Below are 17,565 nucleotides of genomic sequence, written 5' to 3' on the forward strand. Positions count from 1 at the left end.
TATCCAGGTCCAAACAGAAATTTATATTACAGTATACACAGTTTATTGGATTGGTATTAAAACTGAAAAGGAAACACAAAAAACACATATTCATACTTACCATTGTCTTCATTTAGACATTATAATAATGGCAACAAAGGATTTAAGGATTTTCAAATTCAAGAAGGTATATAAAACTTTTATACCAACCACACTGTTCAACTCACCATATAAACCCGCAGTACAGAAAGGTATTTACTGTATGTAATAGCATAGAAAAGCGGAGTCTCTCGGAAAAAGACTTTTTGATTTTTGGTTGACATATTCAGTTTTATATTCAGTGTAAACTAAGCCAGTATGTCAGATTTCAGTGTACGTAATGGACTACCACCAGCATCGCAGAAACCTGGATTGCTTGGTTTACTCCTTCCAAAAATGGTTTGATGCATAAGTTTTCTTAAAGATAAAATGTATTAAGTTGTATTTTTGTTTTTGACTGGCTGCATGGCAGCAAATGGGAGCATTTGTCACAACAGAAGTTCAAATGCCGTGTCAAACAAATCTATTTTCGTCATTAGACAGATCTTTCAGCGTGTTTCTGTTCATTTATCCACGCATCCCTGCTGGCTCAGCTGCCCCGTAGCTCAAAATATTTAAGATTCGAGAGGCGATTATTAGGTTGTTGCCACACTCTCGAAGTGAATAGCGACGGTTCGTGATAGTTTTTACAATTTCCATCTATTATTTTCGTCATTAGATCGAAATTTCGTCATTTCTTTTGGGCGAACTGCCCCTGTTGCCTCATTGGTCCAGGTATTAATAGAGAACCGCTTCATGTTTGGCTTAAATTTCCACCCACGTGGAGGAACTCAGCTGATCGGTCCCGCCTCCCCGATGACAGCTCATCCTTTTCTACGCTCGCAATGGCCACAGCTCCGGTCAATCAAGCGTTCTCGATCGCCGATTGGTTTAAATCTCCCCCCAGCCCAGGGGTCTTTCACTGCATGTCGTGTCCGCTTTCTTGAGGGACACAGTTATCAGCAAGGGATTGGCTGTCTGGCGAGTTCATCGCCGTTTCCATTCGTCATTGATGGTTTCACTCTCTCTCCTGTCACCCCCCTGGCTTCGGATGAAATCGCTGATTGGCAGCAGCGTGTCAGTGTGGTTTAAAGGGACCGCTTCTAGTAACAGTTGGTGGCTGTTGAACAAGTAGAAGACGGACTAAAAAAAAAAACAAGAAAATTCGCGATGGCTCACAGCTTCACGCAGGAGTATCTCCAGATCCCCGCTGTGACTAGGGCTTACACTACAGCCTGCGTGTTGACCACGGCCGCGGTGGTAAGATTGCAGGGGACTGGGATGCTGTCATATTTCACGTTAGACATGAAGTTGCACTGGGGGAAGTATCTTATTGCTGTTGCTGCAGAATGAACTGTTGTTTCATATTTGTTGCATTGGGGGGGGAATGGAAAATAATCTGTATTCTGGGGTAACGTACAAGGATAATCATACTACATTGAGTACGTGTCCGGATGGAAGGGTAGTGGGCTGGACACATGATTTCTGTTCCTTGCTTCAGGTCTAGAGCTAAGTGGGCCTGGATTACAAGGAAGTGGTATTTTGGCTGGGATTTGTTCGCCTCCAGTATTTTAATACTACCCTCCCATAAATCAATGAACCTGCCTAAGAGCTCGTCTCATAACTACTACTGCTGCTGTCATATCCCCGTTGCTGAAGGGTGGACGACCTGAAAAATTGGGTTAGCGAGCAACTGAGTTCATCGTGCCAGGACCAGTCAAGATGAGCTGGTTTCGCATGGCGTGCTTTGAAATTGGCCATAACGCCACCTTTTAACACGCACGTGACTTGCTTCACTGTCCCAATACTTTTTATTAGTAAAATTTAAAGATATCGTGTAGGGATGACATTTTTCCGTTATCACACAGCCATCCTAATTATCGACTATCCTCGAAGTGTTATTAATAACGTTAGCCCTGGATCAGAATACTAGGTGTATATTTTTGCAAGACCATGAAAGAAGCATACCGTGGTAGGCTGTTTGAAAGTTACAAAGATTTATCCAATAACCTTATATTATTGATTTTTTTTTCGATTGCAGCAGCGGAGGTCGTGTGAGTTTTATGCTTGGAGGTCTGTCGTGGGTAACTGTGGTTCAACAGCACCTGTTGTCAAAAAGAATCGTCTCGGTTTAATGGTTAATAATGTTGTTGGACAAGAATGTAGATCTAGAATCTGTACAGTCAAGCGATAACAGTAGGGGACTGGGTTGCTTGCAATTAAATGCACTGGTGACATGCATGAAGACTGCTCGATTGATTGGTTTAATCCTCTGGATTTTAGCAGCTGGAGTTCATCACCCCCTTTCAGCTATACTTCAACCCTGACCTGATTTTCAAAAGATACCAGGTAGGAAACAACAGCTTTCAAGCACAAGATCTTGAATGCGTCTTCATTTTCAGTAGCTAACATTCTTCAATTGTGAAAAGCATATCAATAATTAGTCCGTCCAAACTCTGCTTTCTGTTTTTCATTTGCTAGGGTGATTGGGAATAATTCCTTTCCCCTTAATTTAAAAAAAGGCTGAACCTCCAGTGTTGTATCTGAAGTTCAAGAACTTTGCAAAATGATGAACATTGTGTTGGAGAGTTCAGTGCAAGTCATTGCTAATATCCCAGACTAACAGAATCTGAAAGTTAATTGTGTGGGGCAGAAATTTGGGACATTCATGTGGTGTTCTCCTATTTGTGTTTGAAAAATATATGTATTCAGTTTAGCTTTTAAAGATGGAAATGGAGGCATCGCTTAGGAAGAAGGGGACATATCTGCAGGACTGGAATTGGGAAGTTGGTTCGGTGTTCTTTTGTCTGTTTTTGAAGTGTGGGGTCCTATTGCTGTTAAGGCAAAAAAGAGGGGAGCTCATAAGATCACAGTTCAAAGTGTAAAGAGCAAATAAAAATAGGGAGGTCATAGGAAGGGTTTTTATTTTGTTGTTTTTATATTAAAACATACTTATCGAGATTAAATCAAACTTATTACCCAAACCCAATATTTCAAGAGTTTCAACCATTACAATTGTTTTTAACTTTCCTGTTGCCTGTCTACTCATGATTTCACTAAAAACTGATGGCTTTGCTTTCTTTTTAATAGATATGGAGACTGATAACCAACTTCCTCTTTTTTGGTCCTCTTGGCTTCAGTTTCTTGTTCAACATGATATTTCTGTATCCTTTTCTTGTTTATACTATTTAGGCCTTGTATTCATGGAGTGGAAAGTCAGTCCTTTTGTGGTAAAACCACTTTTTCTGTATACAGAAAACTGGGTTATGAATAAGCATAGTTCCTCTAAAATTAATAGATTTAATTTTGGTTTATCAGCACTGTCATTTAAAAAAAAAGCATCCAGCAACACCTCCGTAGACATTTATTCCCCCAGATGGCTGCACACAATTTGCATTTGGACGCAGTAAATATTCAAATTACTTGAAGCTTTGTTAAAACCAAGGAAATGATACTTTTGCCCTTTGCTTTCATAACCTGAAAATATAAAAGTACTTTATCAGCTTTAATCAGTAGCTGTAGATGGGGAGGGGCGGACCTTGGTAAGAATCATTTGAGATCAGTCCTCTGAAGAAGCATATAGTGTGTAGATTTATTTCTTATAGTTTGTGCCCTCGATTGCAATATTGTGAAAAATTGGAGCCTCTGTATTTGTGTTAGCAACAATGCAGGAAAACCCTGTGTCTTTCAGTACACGTAGCTGTTTTTTGTATCATGAGAAATTTGCATAACTGTCTCTTGGTTTCTGCAGCTGGTAGGTCTGCCACAGAAAGTGTTTGCTTCCTTTACAAAGCAGGTACCGCTACTGTCGCATGCTGGAGGAAGGGTCTTTTCGTGGCAGGACTGCAGACTTTGTCTTCATGTTCCTCTTTGGGGGCATGCTGATGACTGTATCCTTTCTCAAGTGTTGACCAAGCACAAGGGAGACCTCCTGTGCACATTATCTCTACTGTGGTGAGGGAGTCTGAACAATGAGCTAAATACAAGCCACACTTGTATATATCTAAATGTATGTCTTGCGGAAATTAAAAAAAAAAAAAAAGATAATCCAGTATGGTGAATTACATGTTATATCCCACCTGATTTGGAATATCGTGGTGAACAGCCATAATTCCTGTGACTGCTCACAGGAGAAAATGAGGAAGTATTGGACACCTCCACCCTGCCCAGAGATGTAAGAATGTCATTAATTAACAGAAAATCACATGAAGGGATAGTTCGTTTGGAAAAGCAATTTTATGTACTTTACAAAGAGGCATTCTGCATTAATCATTTTATATGACCAAACCCCCAAAACCTTGTTCACCCCTTTATCATTGTTTGTTTAATTATCAGCCACACACATGCAAAAGTCTATTTCAAGCCAGTGTGTTATCCTTGACTCAGTGGTTATCAGCTCTTTGGCCTTTTTGCTAGCCTGTTTTTCCTTGGGCAGGCTTTCACCATCATGCTAGTGTATGTGTGGAGCCGTAGGAACCCCTATGTGCGCATGAACTTCTTTGGCCTGCTCAACTTCCAGGCCCCCTTTCTACCCTGGGTGCTCATGGGGTTTTCCTTGTTGCTGGGCAACTCCATTGTCATTGACCTTCTAGGTACATTCCCAGCATTCTGTGCACTCCCATGGTCCTCCCTTTCTTGTTTGGAGAAAGGAGAGCCGTCTGGGAGGGATTAAATTGTGCTAAAGGGGATATTTCTCCAATTACGTGAAGAATAGTTTATATTCTGCATCCTGCTTGGCAGGAGCTGGCAAATTCTGAATTAGATATTCCATTCTTCAAAGAAAACAGAGCCTCAGCTGGGTAAAAGTAATTTCATTTTTTATGTGTTCTCTTATAGTGATTGTAAGTACCCAAGTGCTTTCCTTTTGTAGTCTCCCTGACCCTCTGAAATGAAGAAAACCCTTGCATATGATGTTTTTGTGATTGTTTCAGAGCTGCCAGAATAGACTACAAATTGAATGTAAACCTCCCATGTGTTTCCCAGAAAAGCAATTCTGATCTGTGGGATTATGGCTGAATACCTCCATGGCAGAAACCCCCCTAAAAGATACTTTTAGACAGTTGCTATCGTATCCAGAAAACTAAGAAAGTATTTTAAAAATGTTACCAGAATGACTATGATTTTTCTCATAGTTTTTCATTGTTGTGAAAGGATTCAGAATCTTTTATATGGATTTTGCCCCCTTTTATTTGAAAGCTGGCATGCAGTAAATTCGACGTGGTTTCCTGATTGAGTACAGATGAATGTAATACTTCCTTTTGTCGTTTGATGTTGGATGGAAGGGAGGAAACAGATGTTCTATTACATTCTGGCCAAGGGGGAAGTCCATTCTGGATCTTGGTTTAGCTAAACAGTGAAATGACAATTTGAAGGAAAAAAAAAAAATCACAGCCACCTGAATTCTGTAACCGTTAGGTCTTCCGATGGCTGACCTGTCAGCACTGCATTACTGCTCTGCCTTCATTCTCTAACCTCAGGGCTTCCCTTTGTTATATCACTCTGATGACAAGCACCTGGCTTGGAGTTCAAGGAACAAGCTGGAGAGGGAGTGGGGGACTATGTATTTAATGCAAGGGATTATAGGGTTGTCTGTAAAGGCATACTTTAAAGAGTGGTGCCAGTACACCTGTTGCTTACTGAATTTAAAATTCAAAGAGGATAATTTAAGAAGCTGATGTGCTGCTGTGTATTTTCAGATTAGGGGCAGTTTATTTTTTCCAATTCGATAATGAGAGATTTTGTGTGTGTATGTTAAAACGCAAATTGCTCGATATCAGAATTTCAGTGTTTGCCAGCGGCTCTGGGCAAGTGATTAGGAAGGAATTGTTGGGGGGGGGAAGATGTTTTGACATCTGTCAGATGTCAAATTTGTAAAGCAAGTACAAATGGCAGCATTGGTCCAGATCTATTCTGATATTTTTATGCAGGAAGAGTTCACATTCACCAGTGAACAGTAGTCTGTTCTTTTCAGGAATTGGCGTTGGACACATCTACTACTTTTTAGAAGATGTCTTCCCAAACCAGCCAGGAGGGAGAAAACTTTTGGTGACTCCTGGTCTCCTGTAAGTGTCTCTCTGTGTTGGGGGGTAGGAAGCTGTTGGTTGCATCCAGATAACTCACACATTTCTTTTTCTCTTGTCTCAGGACAAGCCAGTTTTGATTTCCACACTTCAGTAGTTTTTGTTTTATGCAATGAATAGTCCCTCAGCCTAAAAGCAGCTAGTGAATGCCTTCATATCAGATGTAGTGTTCTAGAAAGTGATGGTATCCACTCTGTGGCTGCGGCATTTGAAAGTGCTGGACCTCAAGCCACTGAAAGTCCATTTAACTGGCAGGTGATGGATGAAGTGCGGAATCATGCTTCAGAATTTTGACATCCTACTTGAAGAAAGAAGGCGTCACTGAACTGCTGTTTCTGATCTGCAGGAAAGCCATTTTCGATGCCCCAGAGGAGGATCCCAATTATAACCCCCTCCCCGAGGACCAGGTGGGGGACCCCTCACAGGCTGATGGGGCCCATGCGGATCATGGGGCAGGGCAGGAGGCCCCCCAGGATCCTGAGGATCAAAACGCACAGCAGCGATAGGACTGCCACAGCAGCAGTATGTGGACGTGTGGGGAAAGCATGGGAACAGACTTCGACTGCTGGGAGGCTCAGCCGGTTTACAGTTTCGCAAAGGCGGCCAAGCGCAGGTGTGGCTCCCCTCTTCTACTGAAACTGAAAGGGAGGGGCTGCCTTTATGGTCCCTTCTGGACCTAGCTGCAGGGTAACCAAACCGGAGTCAGATCTTGAAGGAGTGGCCCACTTTGAGCACTGTGAATGGCTCTGATCTTTTTTTATTTTTATTTTTGTATGTATGAAACAATACGTGCATTGAAACATTGAAAAGCAGCAATGAGGGCAGAGAGATATTTATTTTGTAATAAGTGTTATAAATGGTGTGAAGGGGAATTGTTACACTGCTTCTGCATATCTGGTCAGATATGATTCCATACAGGAGGGCTGGTGGGGGGGACTGGCCTTTTTTTCTTAAGGAACGTTTCTTGGAAATCTTGGTCACTCATTTCAACTACCGAAAACCCCCTGAGAAAACCTTTAAGAAGGAAACGAGTTTTATATGGAGTAGTTAATGTGAAAACACAACATAAGCCAATCTTAACCTTCAATGCTTTAGTCTAGAGCACTACAGTACAGCTAAATGCTTATTGTAAAACACTTCAGATGGAAAACTGATTAAATCACATTTTCAGAATTCAGTATTTGGAACAGTATGGTGGACAGAGATCCATGTTGCAGGAAAACAAAGCAATCTGAACTGTTGCGAAAGTGATCATCTTCCAGGTACTGCTTCCATACTCCAGCTGCATTTTGGCAGTAGCAGCAGCTACTGTAGTGGTGGGGGGGGGTTGTGTGCACAGATATGCCAATGCTCTGAAATCCTCCATAAGCTGAGGAGTCAGCACTTTTAAACTGCTGCCTTTGTGTGCAAAAACATTTGCCAAACTGAAACAGCTTAGAGCACAATAGCTGGGGAAGCTGACACAATGCTATGCTTACGTGGCCCTGGTGAACCCAACCGTGCAAAAAAAGGAAGACTTTTAACATCACAGATCAACACACTAGCCAAGCAATTTGCTTAATGTGTCTGTGTAGTTCTTATACTGAATGCAAAAACAACCCCCAGCCTCATGAATTTTGCCTCAAACCATGACTTTTAAACTATTAAGATTTTTTTAATAGTGACGTTTACATAGGAAGGTACTTTCAAATACCAATCTGTTAGTCTACTGAAAAAACTGTGGTTATAATCTTTAGTAATGCTGTCAATCAGCTAGCCTTTCCATTTTTTATTGTTTAACCAATGGTAAAAACATATATGAATCGGAGCCATAATTAGATCATGGGTCATCAAGATTCTAAGTTTTTTTAATTTTAGAATTACCACTTTCAAAAGTAATTCAATGCACATAATGTTATTAAAAACTAGAAAAATGTTTTTTTTCTAAACTGTGTGGCCTTACATTTAATGCAGAGTGGTATCAGGTCTTAAATGATCTCCTGGGATCCAATCTATTTTAAATTGTTCATAAATTTTTATTCTGTCCTCTTAAAAATAAAGCTTTGAAATGATTACTGTAATTTTATTTGCTTTTGGATAGGATTAAATAATCTATAAACCAGTTTTTTAAACAGATTAATTAATCTAAAACTGTACGTTTTAAAATTATATCCAACACTGAATTTCCCATCTTGCCTTTTTATCATATTGTCAGTCACTTTCTCAAATTCCATTATACGCGAGTCACAGAAAGTAAGTTAAAACATCTCTTATACGTTTTCTTGATGCAAGAATATAAACCTACAAGAAGTAAACCTACAACAGCACATCTATCAATTTGTTCCTTGTGCGGAAAAGGCAGAAACAAATCTAGCCAAGTATTAAGCATGATTTTTATTTTAAAAAAAGATCAAAATAATCAGGTTTCCTAAAAGTGCTGTCAGCACCTATACAAAAAAAACAATATTAGCACAATACCAGCATATCTTCCACACAGGCATGTTTTTTTTCTATAGATCAGTTCCATGGACAACATTAAACAGGGATATCAGTCTTTACACAAAAAGCTGGGGGAGGGGCTAGAAGAGAGCGGGCTCCCAGTGCCTAGATAGTGGAATGTCTTTGTATGTCAGGGCGATGGGCTTGCAGCTGTCCCACTGACTCGGTTTTTCTCCAGGTTGCAAATCCAAGAAGTCCGTGGGTCGACAAGGTTCTACCAGGCTGGGGCAGTGTTGGCAAGACGTCTCATACGCCTGAAATAAAAACATACAAACATTCAGCATCCCGGCACGCTGACTGATCACTATAAACAGTGCAGCGGCCCGTATGGCACAGGCTGTTTTAACTTCATACTGTTGAAGTCCTAACCTTCAAAAATATCACTAACCCTTATCTACTTTTGGTCACTCAGTACACATCACCTATTAGATGTCAACTGTCACAAATGAAAAACAGTACACAAATCGTAAGGCATCACAAAAACTCTTCAAATGTTCTTTGTAACGGAGGTTCCTGTTCCACTTTAACACTTGTGAAAACCTTGGTTTCAGAAATAAAAAGGGTTTATTAAGATTGAAAAAGGGTGTTCTGTGGATTAGGAACTTTCTGATTCTTCCTTAAATTTTACATAAAATATAAGAAGGTGCTTTAATTCAGAACATTAAGAAAATTGTTTTTCAGTAACATTGTTTTTTTTGACTTGCCACCATTTTAAAAACCAAAGGAAACTTCATCAGCAGCAATAATAGTGTTATTCCAAAGTCAGGGTACTTACTGCAGCTTCATATATATTTGACAAAGAATGTGAAGACCCTGCTGGTACTCATCCGTTGAATACACAAAGACGAAACTTCTTAAAATCCCTTGTGAGAATTATGTTAATTGCAGTTTAGTATTAGAGAAACAGCTACCTTGTATTTCTGTCCTGGTCCCTTATCTTTTTCTCCATCTCGGCATCTGTCAGGGTTTCCAGTAGGGGGCACCACTGGTCAGCATCACCTGTGTTTCGAATGGCAATCTCCACCGTGGGCAAGGGGTTCTCACTGCACACAACACAGCGTTAATCAAGACGTGCTGCTGGGTAACCTGGGAGAACACCGCTACTACACCCAAACATGAAAACAGGGCTCTCCTTGAACAACCTAGTGCAAAAGGCAGACTAGTGTTAAAAGAAGTGCACAGCAAACAGAAAGCACCTAAATGTTAACAATTTAAACATTTTAGGACAGTAAATTCAATTGGCTTATCAACTCTTCCTTGTTGCAACTTTGGTTGTGGAAACAGAGTACAAAAATAAAGTGCACAACAGTTTTTTCCCCTCTCAATAAATACAAGCCCTATATTCTGTACCAGAGTTTTAACTGTCTAGTATCTACCATAATACTGTAATATCTCCAAATTTGTGATTTCATCACAGTTTTAAATTCCTTTTAATATGACTCACTTTTTAGATTTCGCTCCAGCTGTCCAATATGGACAGAGGTCATCGAAACAGACTAAACAACAGCCCTAGGCTGCCTTTAAAAGCTGCTCACTGATAGCAGAACCACCTTTAGTAAGTGGAGTTCAACTGTCTCTGTTTATCTGAATATGAGATACCTGACAAATTATGGAGAAGGAAGTAAAAGTAGCCAAGTGAAATTGATCAAAAACATCTGCTGTTTAAACTAAAACCATGTCATACAATCTGTGCAATGAGTTTATTTCCAGACTTGACTTATTTTTATGCACTGTTTCTGCACCTCCCCCCCTTACAAACCATCTTCATATATAGACACTAGTCCTACAGAATTAAATTAAAAAATTTAAAGTACTCAGCTTCCTTGGCATGAAGTTGAGGGAGAACTCTGAAGGTTTAAGCTTTGGCTCAAGAAATGCACAAGAATAATGACCTGATATCAGACCTATTGGAAATGACAGCAAGGAGAAGTAAAATTAGAAGCGATACCAGAAGCACATTACAGAACTTAAAATCAATTTATCAGGCCATCTGACAAAAGCTCCACCCTTTAGTATGGAATCACACTGGAAAACCGGTGACAGCATGCTTGTAGATCAAGGCCAAAACAAACAAAAACAAAAGATATGAGCACTTCAAATCTGAAAACACAATAACACAAACTCAGAATTGGCATCAGAACACTCATACATCCATCCTGATCTCGGATCCATCTTCAGTGGTCAACAAGCAGCAGTAGCATTTTCTTATTTCTATTAATCATCCTAAACACAGTACATCATACATGGTGTATACCATAATAAAGATAACAACCTCCTTGTCAGTACTTTTAGACACTGCGCAGCAGAAATGGGAAAAAAAAGACGAAGGGTGAAAATTGGTTCTTGGCGCCATGGAGCAGAAAAACGCTGCACAAACAAATCAGAGGGTCAGTCAGAGAGCAGAGAAATCATCATTGCACAAGGACCCTGCAAAAGGGCTGTTTGTTTTTTGGAAAGTAGTCCAGTGGTTAGAAGGAATTCCTTTACGTGCAAAACACTTGGTGTAAATTGATATGAAAAGGGGGTGAGTTTATCTGTGCCATAAACAGGATGCAGTATAATTAAGTGTGTGGTCGAAGCAATCCTTTATCTTTGTTCAGTAGACCCACTTTGTGAGTCATAAATATCTGCGGTTGTTGTGTCTTTGCCTGTGTACCCCCACCACTGTTCTGCGTGTGTCACTGGCTGTATTTTCCTCTGGACATCAGTTGTAAGATACTCTCTTAGCCTCGGATAAAAGACAAAAGAAGCCGTTAACCCTTTAAGGTGACATATTTTTACTTCTCTACTTAATAAAGCAAGAAGTAGGTAGGAGTGACACTAACAAAACTCGATGTTATATTCTGAACCACTAAAACACAGAAAGGGAATTGTAAATGAGTCTGTGCATTTCATTTAACCCCTACCCCTAACAAATGCTTATGAGGTCACCAGCAACTTTTTGAAGTGGTGAAGTGGTGAACAACCTACATTTGTTTAATGGACCCTAGAACGCACTGACCTTTGACTACTTAATGGTAGTAAACTGGAAATGACTTTCAATGGAATGTTTTTCTCCCATTCAGCATTGCAATGGGCGAGTTAGTGGCCTAACGTGCAAAGGTACCTGAAGGCGTATGTCCTCTGGTGCCAGCTGAGCTGCCCACGGATACTGTAGGCAATGGTGGTGACGAACTCCCCTCCGAGCCCTAGTTCAGAGCAAAGTTTCAGGGCAAACTTCTCTGGAGAGTTCTCCTTCTCTGACATGTCCCATTCAAACTGGTCCACCAGCGAGATGTTGCCGACATGGATATTTAGCTGGAGCACAGACCAGAAAAAAGTAACTTATAAGTGACCATTCATCCTCTAGGTAGTTCAACTAGGGAGCTGTGTCAGCATGCATAGGCTGCAAAGGAACAAATAAAGGGTTATTCACTGCTGAAAAAAAAAAGAAGAAAAGAAACCTGACACCTGAAGAAGACACCCGATGAAGGCTCTGCAGCCGAAACGTTCTTTCTCTTCTTCTCCTTCCAGCATGGAATTAACCTTTACTTGTTCCCATTCATCTTCTAAACTGATTTAACATGCCACTGAGCAACAAATGTATACATCTGCTGTTTCACAATTTTCAAGTAATTTTTCAAATCAGTTCTTCTTGAAAATTGAAAAAGAAATAGCAGTATAGAAAATTTCTTCTCACCCAAGAGGATTCGTAAAGTTTAAAAGCTATGCTAATGGATTTTTATACATTACGATTTTACTTTATAAACTAGAATTGTGAAGGTTTTCACTGCATCATATATATAATTGATTATGTAATAGGAATCATTCCAAGCCTATATCAAAATGTGTTCATTACACGTTTCACAAGCAATTCAGAACTCTTAAGCTCCATAAGCAAATCCATCTCTCCATACACCCTACACCACTTCAGACTAGTTCTTAAATTTCCAGTTCCTGGGGGTGCTTACTCGTTACCATACCTTAATAATGACTCTTTGGTCTGTCTGCTCATCTAAGATGCTGTCTGTAGGGTAGGACTCAATCTGTTGCCTGATGGCAGAAGCAATAGCTGGGACAAATGTCAGGGGATTCAAATCCAGGTCGTCGCACAGGATCTCGGCAAACATTTCAGGCGTCATGAGCTTTTCTGGGAAAATGGACAAATCGCAGGAAATGTAAAAAAGTTTTTCAAAAATCTAAAGTGGGCACTGTACAAAATCCCCGCACAATGAATACTTCCTTTAAAACGGACAAGACTTCCAGTTTGTTAAAGACTGGGGTCAATGCAGCATAACCTCTTTGTTGAAGTACTTGTCAAGATACTTGCACAAAAAGGTAGCTAAGAAAGGAGTCTCTGGAAAACAAAGCTTGGATAGCACTGGCCAGTCTTACCATTCATATTCCACGTGAAGGCATCTCGGAGTTTTTGTCCATCTATCTCCATATCAAGCCGGATTGGAACCAGAACTTCAGTTTGGGAAGCATTCTCGTGGATCACGGCTGGGTCATGGTCATCAAAACTAAGAGTTGGTGGAGAAATTGCTTCAGCTGCAGTAAATTATGTGCTAATAGGAAGAAATATTTGCCCACCCGAAATTTCCAAAACATCACGTTAACAATGAGCTTCATAAAAATAAAAACAATCCTTTCAGAAACATTCTAGTACACAAAACTGCGTAGGCTGTGGTATTTTAAGATGTTTTTTTTGTCATTTCCTAATTGTTTCCGAATAAAAAATACAAACAACTGACTTCTTTAGTTGTTTACAGATGCATTGACTAAACCAGGAAGGCTCTAGAGTTCACTGACACAATAAACCCTACAGCTGTGTTTATGCAAGCAAAAACTCAGGAACAAGCAGAAAAAAAACCATCATGATTATGGTGCAAACATGGATATGAACATGTTAAGAAATACTTTCTCTAATCCTCATTTATGCTGAAATCACAATACTGGAGCAAATTCCCAGTGGGCACAATACATATCAAAGAACAACATCACCAAGATTCCTTCCCACAGCTCAATTCAACATTAGAAGTTTCAAAGAGGAGATACTAACAAAAAACCAATTTCAACCCGGAATTGTTTTATTTTTATACTAATATTATGTTATGTTTTTTGTGACATTTGATTTGTTCAGTTACTACACTTACATTGCCATACATCAGAGTTCCAGTACATCTTTAGTGAAATTTTTTTTGTAAAAAGCATGTGTTCAAGCACAACCTGAAGAAATATCTCCTCTCCTGTTAAACGGGACTGTAAATAAGCACTGAAATTCCAGCAAAATGATTTAGGTTTGTTATTCTTTATTACTAATAGTAATACTAGTAATAATAGTACTACTATTTTAAAACACTGAGTCATAGAACATGCAGGAAACTGAGAACTGATTTATTTGTTATTGTATTTAAGGCATTATGGGTTGAAATAATGAACCTGTAATGGGTGTAAAATGAATGAATCATATGCCAGGACTCTGTGGTGAACATGAGTGTTAACGTCCTCTGATAACAGGTACAGTGTGAACTGGTAAGGGATGGTGATTCAGTCTTATGAAATGGAGAGGCTTGGGACTGAGATAATACAGTATGAACTATGAAGGGTGGCGATCTATCATGATGAAGGCGGGGGGTCGGGGTAGGGAGTTGGGTGGCTGTTGCACGCAGTGGTCTTAAAGCCGCCGAGCTCCAGCCGATTCTCCGGACTCACCAAAGCGGGAAGGTCCTCTTCTTGTCCCGGCCCATGCGATTGCGGTTGATGGTGGTGGAGCAGGGCACAGCGTCCAGGTGGTGGGAGCTGTTGGGGAGCGTGGGCACCCACTGGCTGTTCCGCTTCGCCTTCTGCTCCCTGGGCAGAACATGTGAGAAAAAGAACCTAGAGCTTTCGCGGAGGATTACAACGATATAAAATATATTTTACCTGGACATACTGAGTGTCATTTGGTCATTATGAAAAGGGCAATTGCCCTTTTTTATTGTGCACCCGCTGAATCTGTAACCCCCCCATTAGTTTTAAGGCTTGATTCTCTGACAATGGTTCCTGCTCCGGCTCAGGAGCTCGTGACGGATATGACCCTCCCAACACGTTCAAGTGCCCAGTGCCTGGTGAGATCTAGCACTGCACCGATGAGTGGCGCCGTTCTCACCAATGTCACCGCAAAAACAAATCACAGACGTCACCGCTGCATCGAAAGGCCCCTGGCAGCACGGCAGCTCTGCCACCTATGAAATCTTAGTAACCGCTGCTTAACCTGCGCTCCAAGAAAGCACTTTTACTGGTTAAGCAACTCAAGTTCTGGTAATAAAAAATAACATTAAATAACAACATGATGTTAAAAATTCCAAAACATTACATCATTTGCATATATATGAAATCTCATTTAGCACTGCACACTTTAATTGATCCAGACTAAGGAGGTTTCATGCATTCTTCATGGAATCGCAAGATGATAAATGATACAAGATGGGACATGCTTAATTTGAAATGATTTGTGCTGCACTGGTATGGATGCTCCAGACTGATTTTCTGTTGATCTAATTCATAAACCTGCATGACATTTTTGGATTCACCACTGAATCGCAGTAATTACCAAGTTGTGCTTTGTAACATTACCTGAGGTAGGCAGGTGGCTCAGTGCTGATGGAGACTGCCTTGTACTTCTCATCGTTTCCTTCCAAGATCTCCTCAACTTCAGATGCTTTCAGCAGAGTCACACTGGTGGCTAAAGTTGTGTAACCGTGATCTAACACAAAGAAAACACTGAAGATACTGCTGTCCAAAAGTAGAACTTTCGGATTTACTAGCTCTGGGGAGAATGTTTCTGATCATTAAAGTGATTGCGACTCACACTTCTTGAACTTATTGGTAAATTATCATCGCTGATAATAATGCTGCTATTGGGCAACAGGAGTACTTGAAAGTGATAAAGACTTGACACTCACCGTGTGATGATGCTACAATTTTCTTCCTCTCCTCAACAGAAGCCAGCCTCCGCCACAGTGAAGGGTACCTCTTGTACAGTGAGCCTCTGAACATCCGCAAGTAGTTTCCTACCTAGGAAACGAAACCAAAGAGTCAAATAGCAGTGTCCCTTAAAGTAGATGAACCTGAGGAAATACAATAATTTGATTTTTTCTCAGCGGGTTAGATGTTAACATTGAACATGACTTTCTATGATTAACTGGAAATTATGAATAAATACTTACAAACACCTCTAGTTACTAACACCTCTATTTCGTTGCCAATTAAATATATAAGCCAACCAATAACATGTCATACAACCACATACTATATTTTCAGAATTAAGGAATGTCTTACACTGACAAGTTCAAGAACTTCACTATTTTGTCTTTAACAGAAAAGATTACTTTAAGTATCTAAGTAACTGTACTTTGACAAAATCAGCCCAAACAATTTAAGCAGAAACTATATGGTTACCCAGGCATTTAAAACTGAAAAAATGATCATCGCGGATCGATTACCATTCGAAAACGCCAGGTTAACCGAATGACCTCATCTAGTTTATAATCTTTGTAAATTCTACTCAAACAAGAAAACCCATTTCCAATAAATGACTATATTAATAAGACATTCAAATTCGTGTAAATCTGCATTTGTCAGTTTGACATATGTGACATCCGAGATACTGGTAATGAAAAACGTGCTGGAGAAAAATGTTTACGAAGACATTGCCAGATAAAGTGGATTCTATCATTATCTTCAGCATCTAGGTGACCGTATGGTGTTTCTTGTTGACTTTACGAGAACCAATACGCCCTTTCTAATTAATTTAGGAACATTTGCTCACAACACTAATCAAATGCTACCATAATAGTGTGAGTTATTTTAAAAACAAGATCGTTTTAGTTCAATTTTCTGAATTGAAGAGAAATAGAAATAGCGCTTACCCAACTAAGCCAGTTCATTCAGTAAGCCCAGACAGCAAAACACAATGAAACCGTACCCCAGGTTGACTTTAAACACTAATATCACAGCTCTAAAAAACGCTAGAAGCAAAAGGATTACAGAACCCGATTCAAGAACACCCCGTTAATAAAATACATACCTCTGAACCAATCATGTAAAATTCCCCATCTTCTTCAAGTTGAAATTTCACCGGCTTCTGCCCAAACGTTTTACTTAACGCCATCTTGGCTGTAACAAAAGCACCACAATGCGCATGCGACTATTACAGCAAGCGATCCGCGCATGCGTTGTTAAAAAGTCAGTGGAAACGGGTGTCTCCTGTTCTTGCTGTAGCGCCACCAACAGGAGCGAATCGTTAGCGCAGTGCATTGAAGGCTCAGCCTCGCGTAGACCTCTGACATCTAAATACCGTGGGCTTTCTGAAAATTTCTTCTTAATGAAAACAATGTTCATGCCAAACACAAACTGTTTGCTTTGTATTCAAACACTCCATGCGTCTGGAAACAATGCATAGTAAAACAGCTTGTGATGTGGGCAACAGCTTTATAATTTGGGTGCAAGTACATCCTGCATTTCCCACTGCCCTACTTGCTAATACTAATACATTTTCTAACAACTTCATTGAATTCAAGGTAACAGGAGAGCCGGAACCTGTCCCAGCAAGCAATAGGCGCAAGACAGGATACACCCTGGACAGGACACCAGTCCTGGGCAGAACCAGACAGCATTAGACACACTAGGGGCAGTTTTCCTAGAAACCAATTAACCTACTAGTATGTTATTGGACTGTGGCAGGAAACTGCAATGGGAAACTCGGTCCTTTTTACCTCTCCGACCCTGATAAACCATTGAAAACCACCACCTTGTATCCTAGTCAAACTAAGAAAACTTCCATTGCCCCAGTTGTACAAGCCAACATCTGTTAATTCCTTAAATGAGCTAAATGTAGATTTGTTAAAGGCACAGAGTTCCTGGCTCTTTTTGCTCTAAGGATAGCTGCGGTTTTGAGCATTAAAAGCAGTTTAGACTGAAAGGATGA

At 40.2% G+C, this 17,565-nt stretch overlaps 2 protein-coding genes across 4 annotated transcripts; one reads left to right on the forward strand and one right to left on the reverse strand.

Moving 5' to 3' along the window:
- The first annotated feature begins 990 nt into the window (after nucleotides 1-990).
- derl3 (derlin 3) lies at nucleotides 991-8,188 on the forward strand. Its single transcript, XM_006640405.3, has 7 exons — nucleotides 991-1,317; nucleotides 2,341-2,406; nucleotides 3,148-3,221; nucleotides 3,854-3,947; nucleotides 4,454-4,649; nucleotides 6,029-6,119; nucleotides 6,484-8,188. The coding sequence occupies exons 1-7, from the start codon at nucleotides 1,228-1,230 to the stop codon at nucleotides 6,641-6,643; spliced, it is 771 nt and encodes a 256-aa protein (XP_006640468.1). The 5' UTR covers nucleotides 991-1,227; the 3' UTR covers nucleotides 6,644-8,188.
- Nucleotides 8,189-8,490: 302 nt separating this feature from the next.
- On the reverse strand, nucleotides 8,491-16,780 carry smarcb1b (SWI/SNF related BAF chromatin remodeling complex subunit B1b). 3 transcript variants are annotated; one of them, XM_015366311.2, is made up of 9 exons: nucleotides 16,666-16,780; nucleotides 15,542-15,653; nucleotides 15,213-15,321; nucleotides 14,310-14,447; nucleotides 12,990-13,117; nucleotides 12,578-12,744; nucleotides 11,722-11,912; nucleotides 9,527-9,658; nucleotides 8,491-8,869 (listed from the first exon to the last, which is right to left on the reverse strand). In XM_015366311.2, the coding sequence occupies exons 1-9, from the start codon at nucleotides 16,747-16,749 to the stop codon at nucleotides 8,830-8,832; spliced, it is 1,101 nt and encodes a 366-aa protein (XP_015221797.1). In that variant the 5' UTR covers nucleotides 16,750-16,780; the 3' UTR covers nucleotides 8,491-8,829. The 3 variants fall into 3 exon arrangements, with proteins under 3 accessions (XP_015221797.1, XP_006640319.1, XP_069038390.1); XM_006640256.3 differs by having other exon boundaries at nucleotides 15,213-15,342; XM_069182289.1 differs by lacking the exon at nucleotides 8,491-8,869 and having other exon boundaries at nucleotides 9,566-10,519; nucleotides 15,213-15,342.
- Between the last annotated feature and the right edge of the window lie 785 nt (nucleotides 16,781-17,565).

Source organism: Lepisosteus oculatus, chromosome 22 (assembly GCF_040954835.1).
Source record: "Lepisosteus oculatus isolate fLepOcu1 chromosome 22, fLepOcu1.hap2, whole genome shotgun sequence".
NCBI classification, from domain to species: domain Eukaryota; kingdom Metazoa; phylum Chordata; class Actinopteri; order Semionotiformes; family Lepisosteidae; genus Lepisosteus; species Lepisosteus oculatus.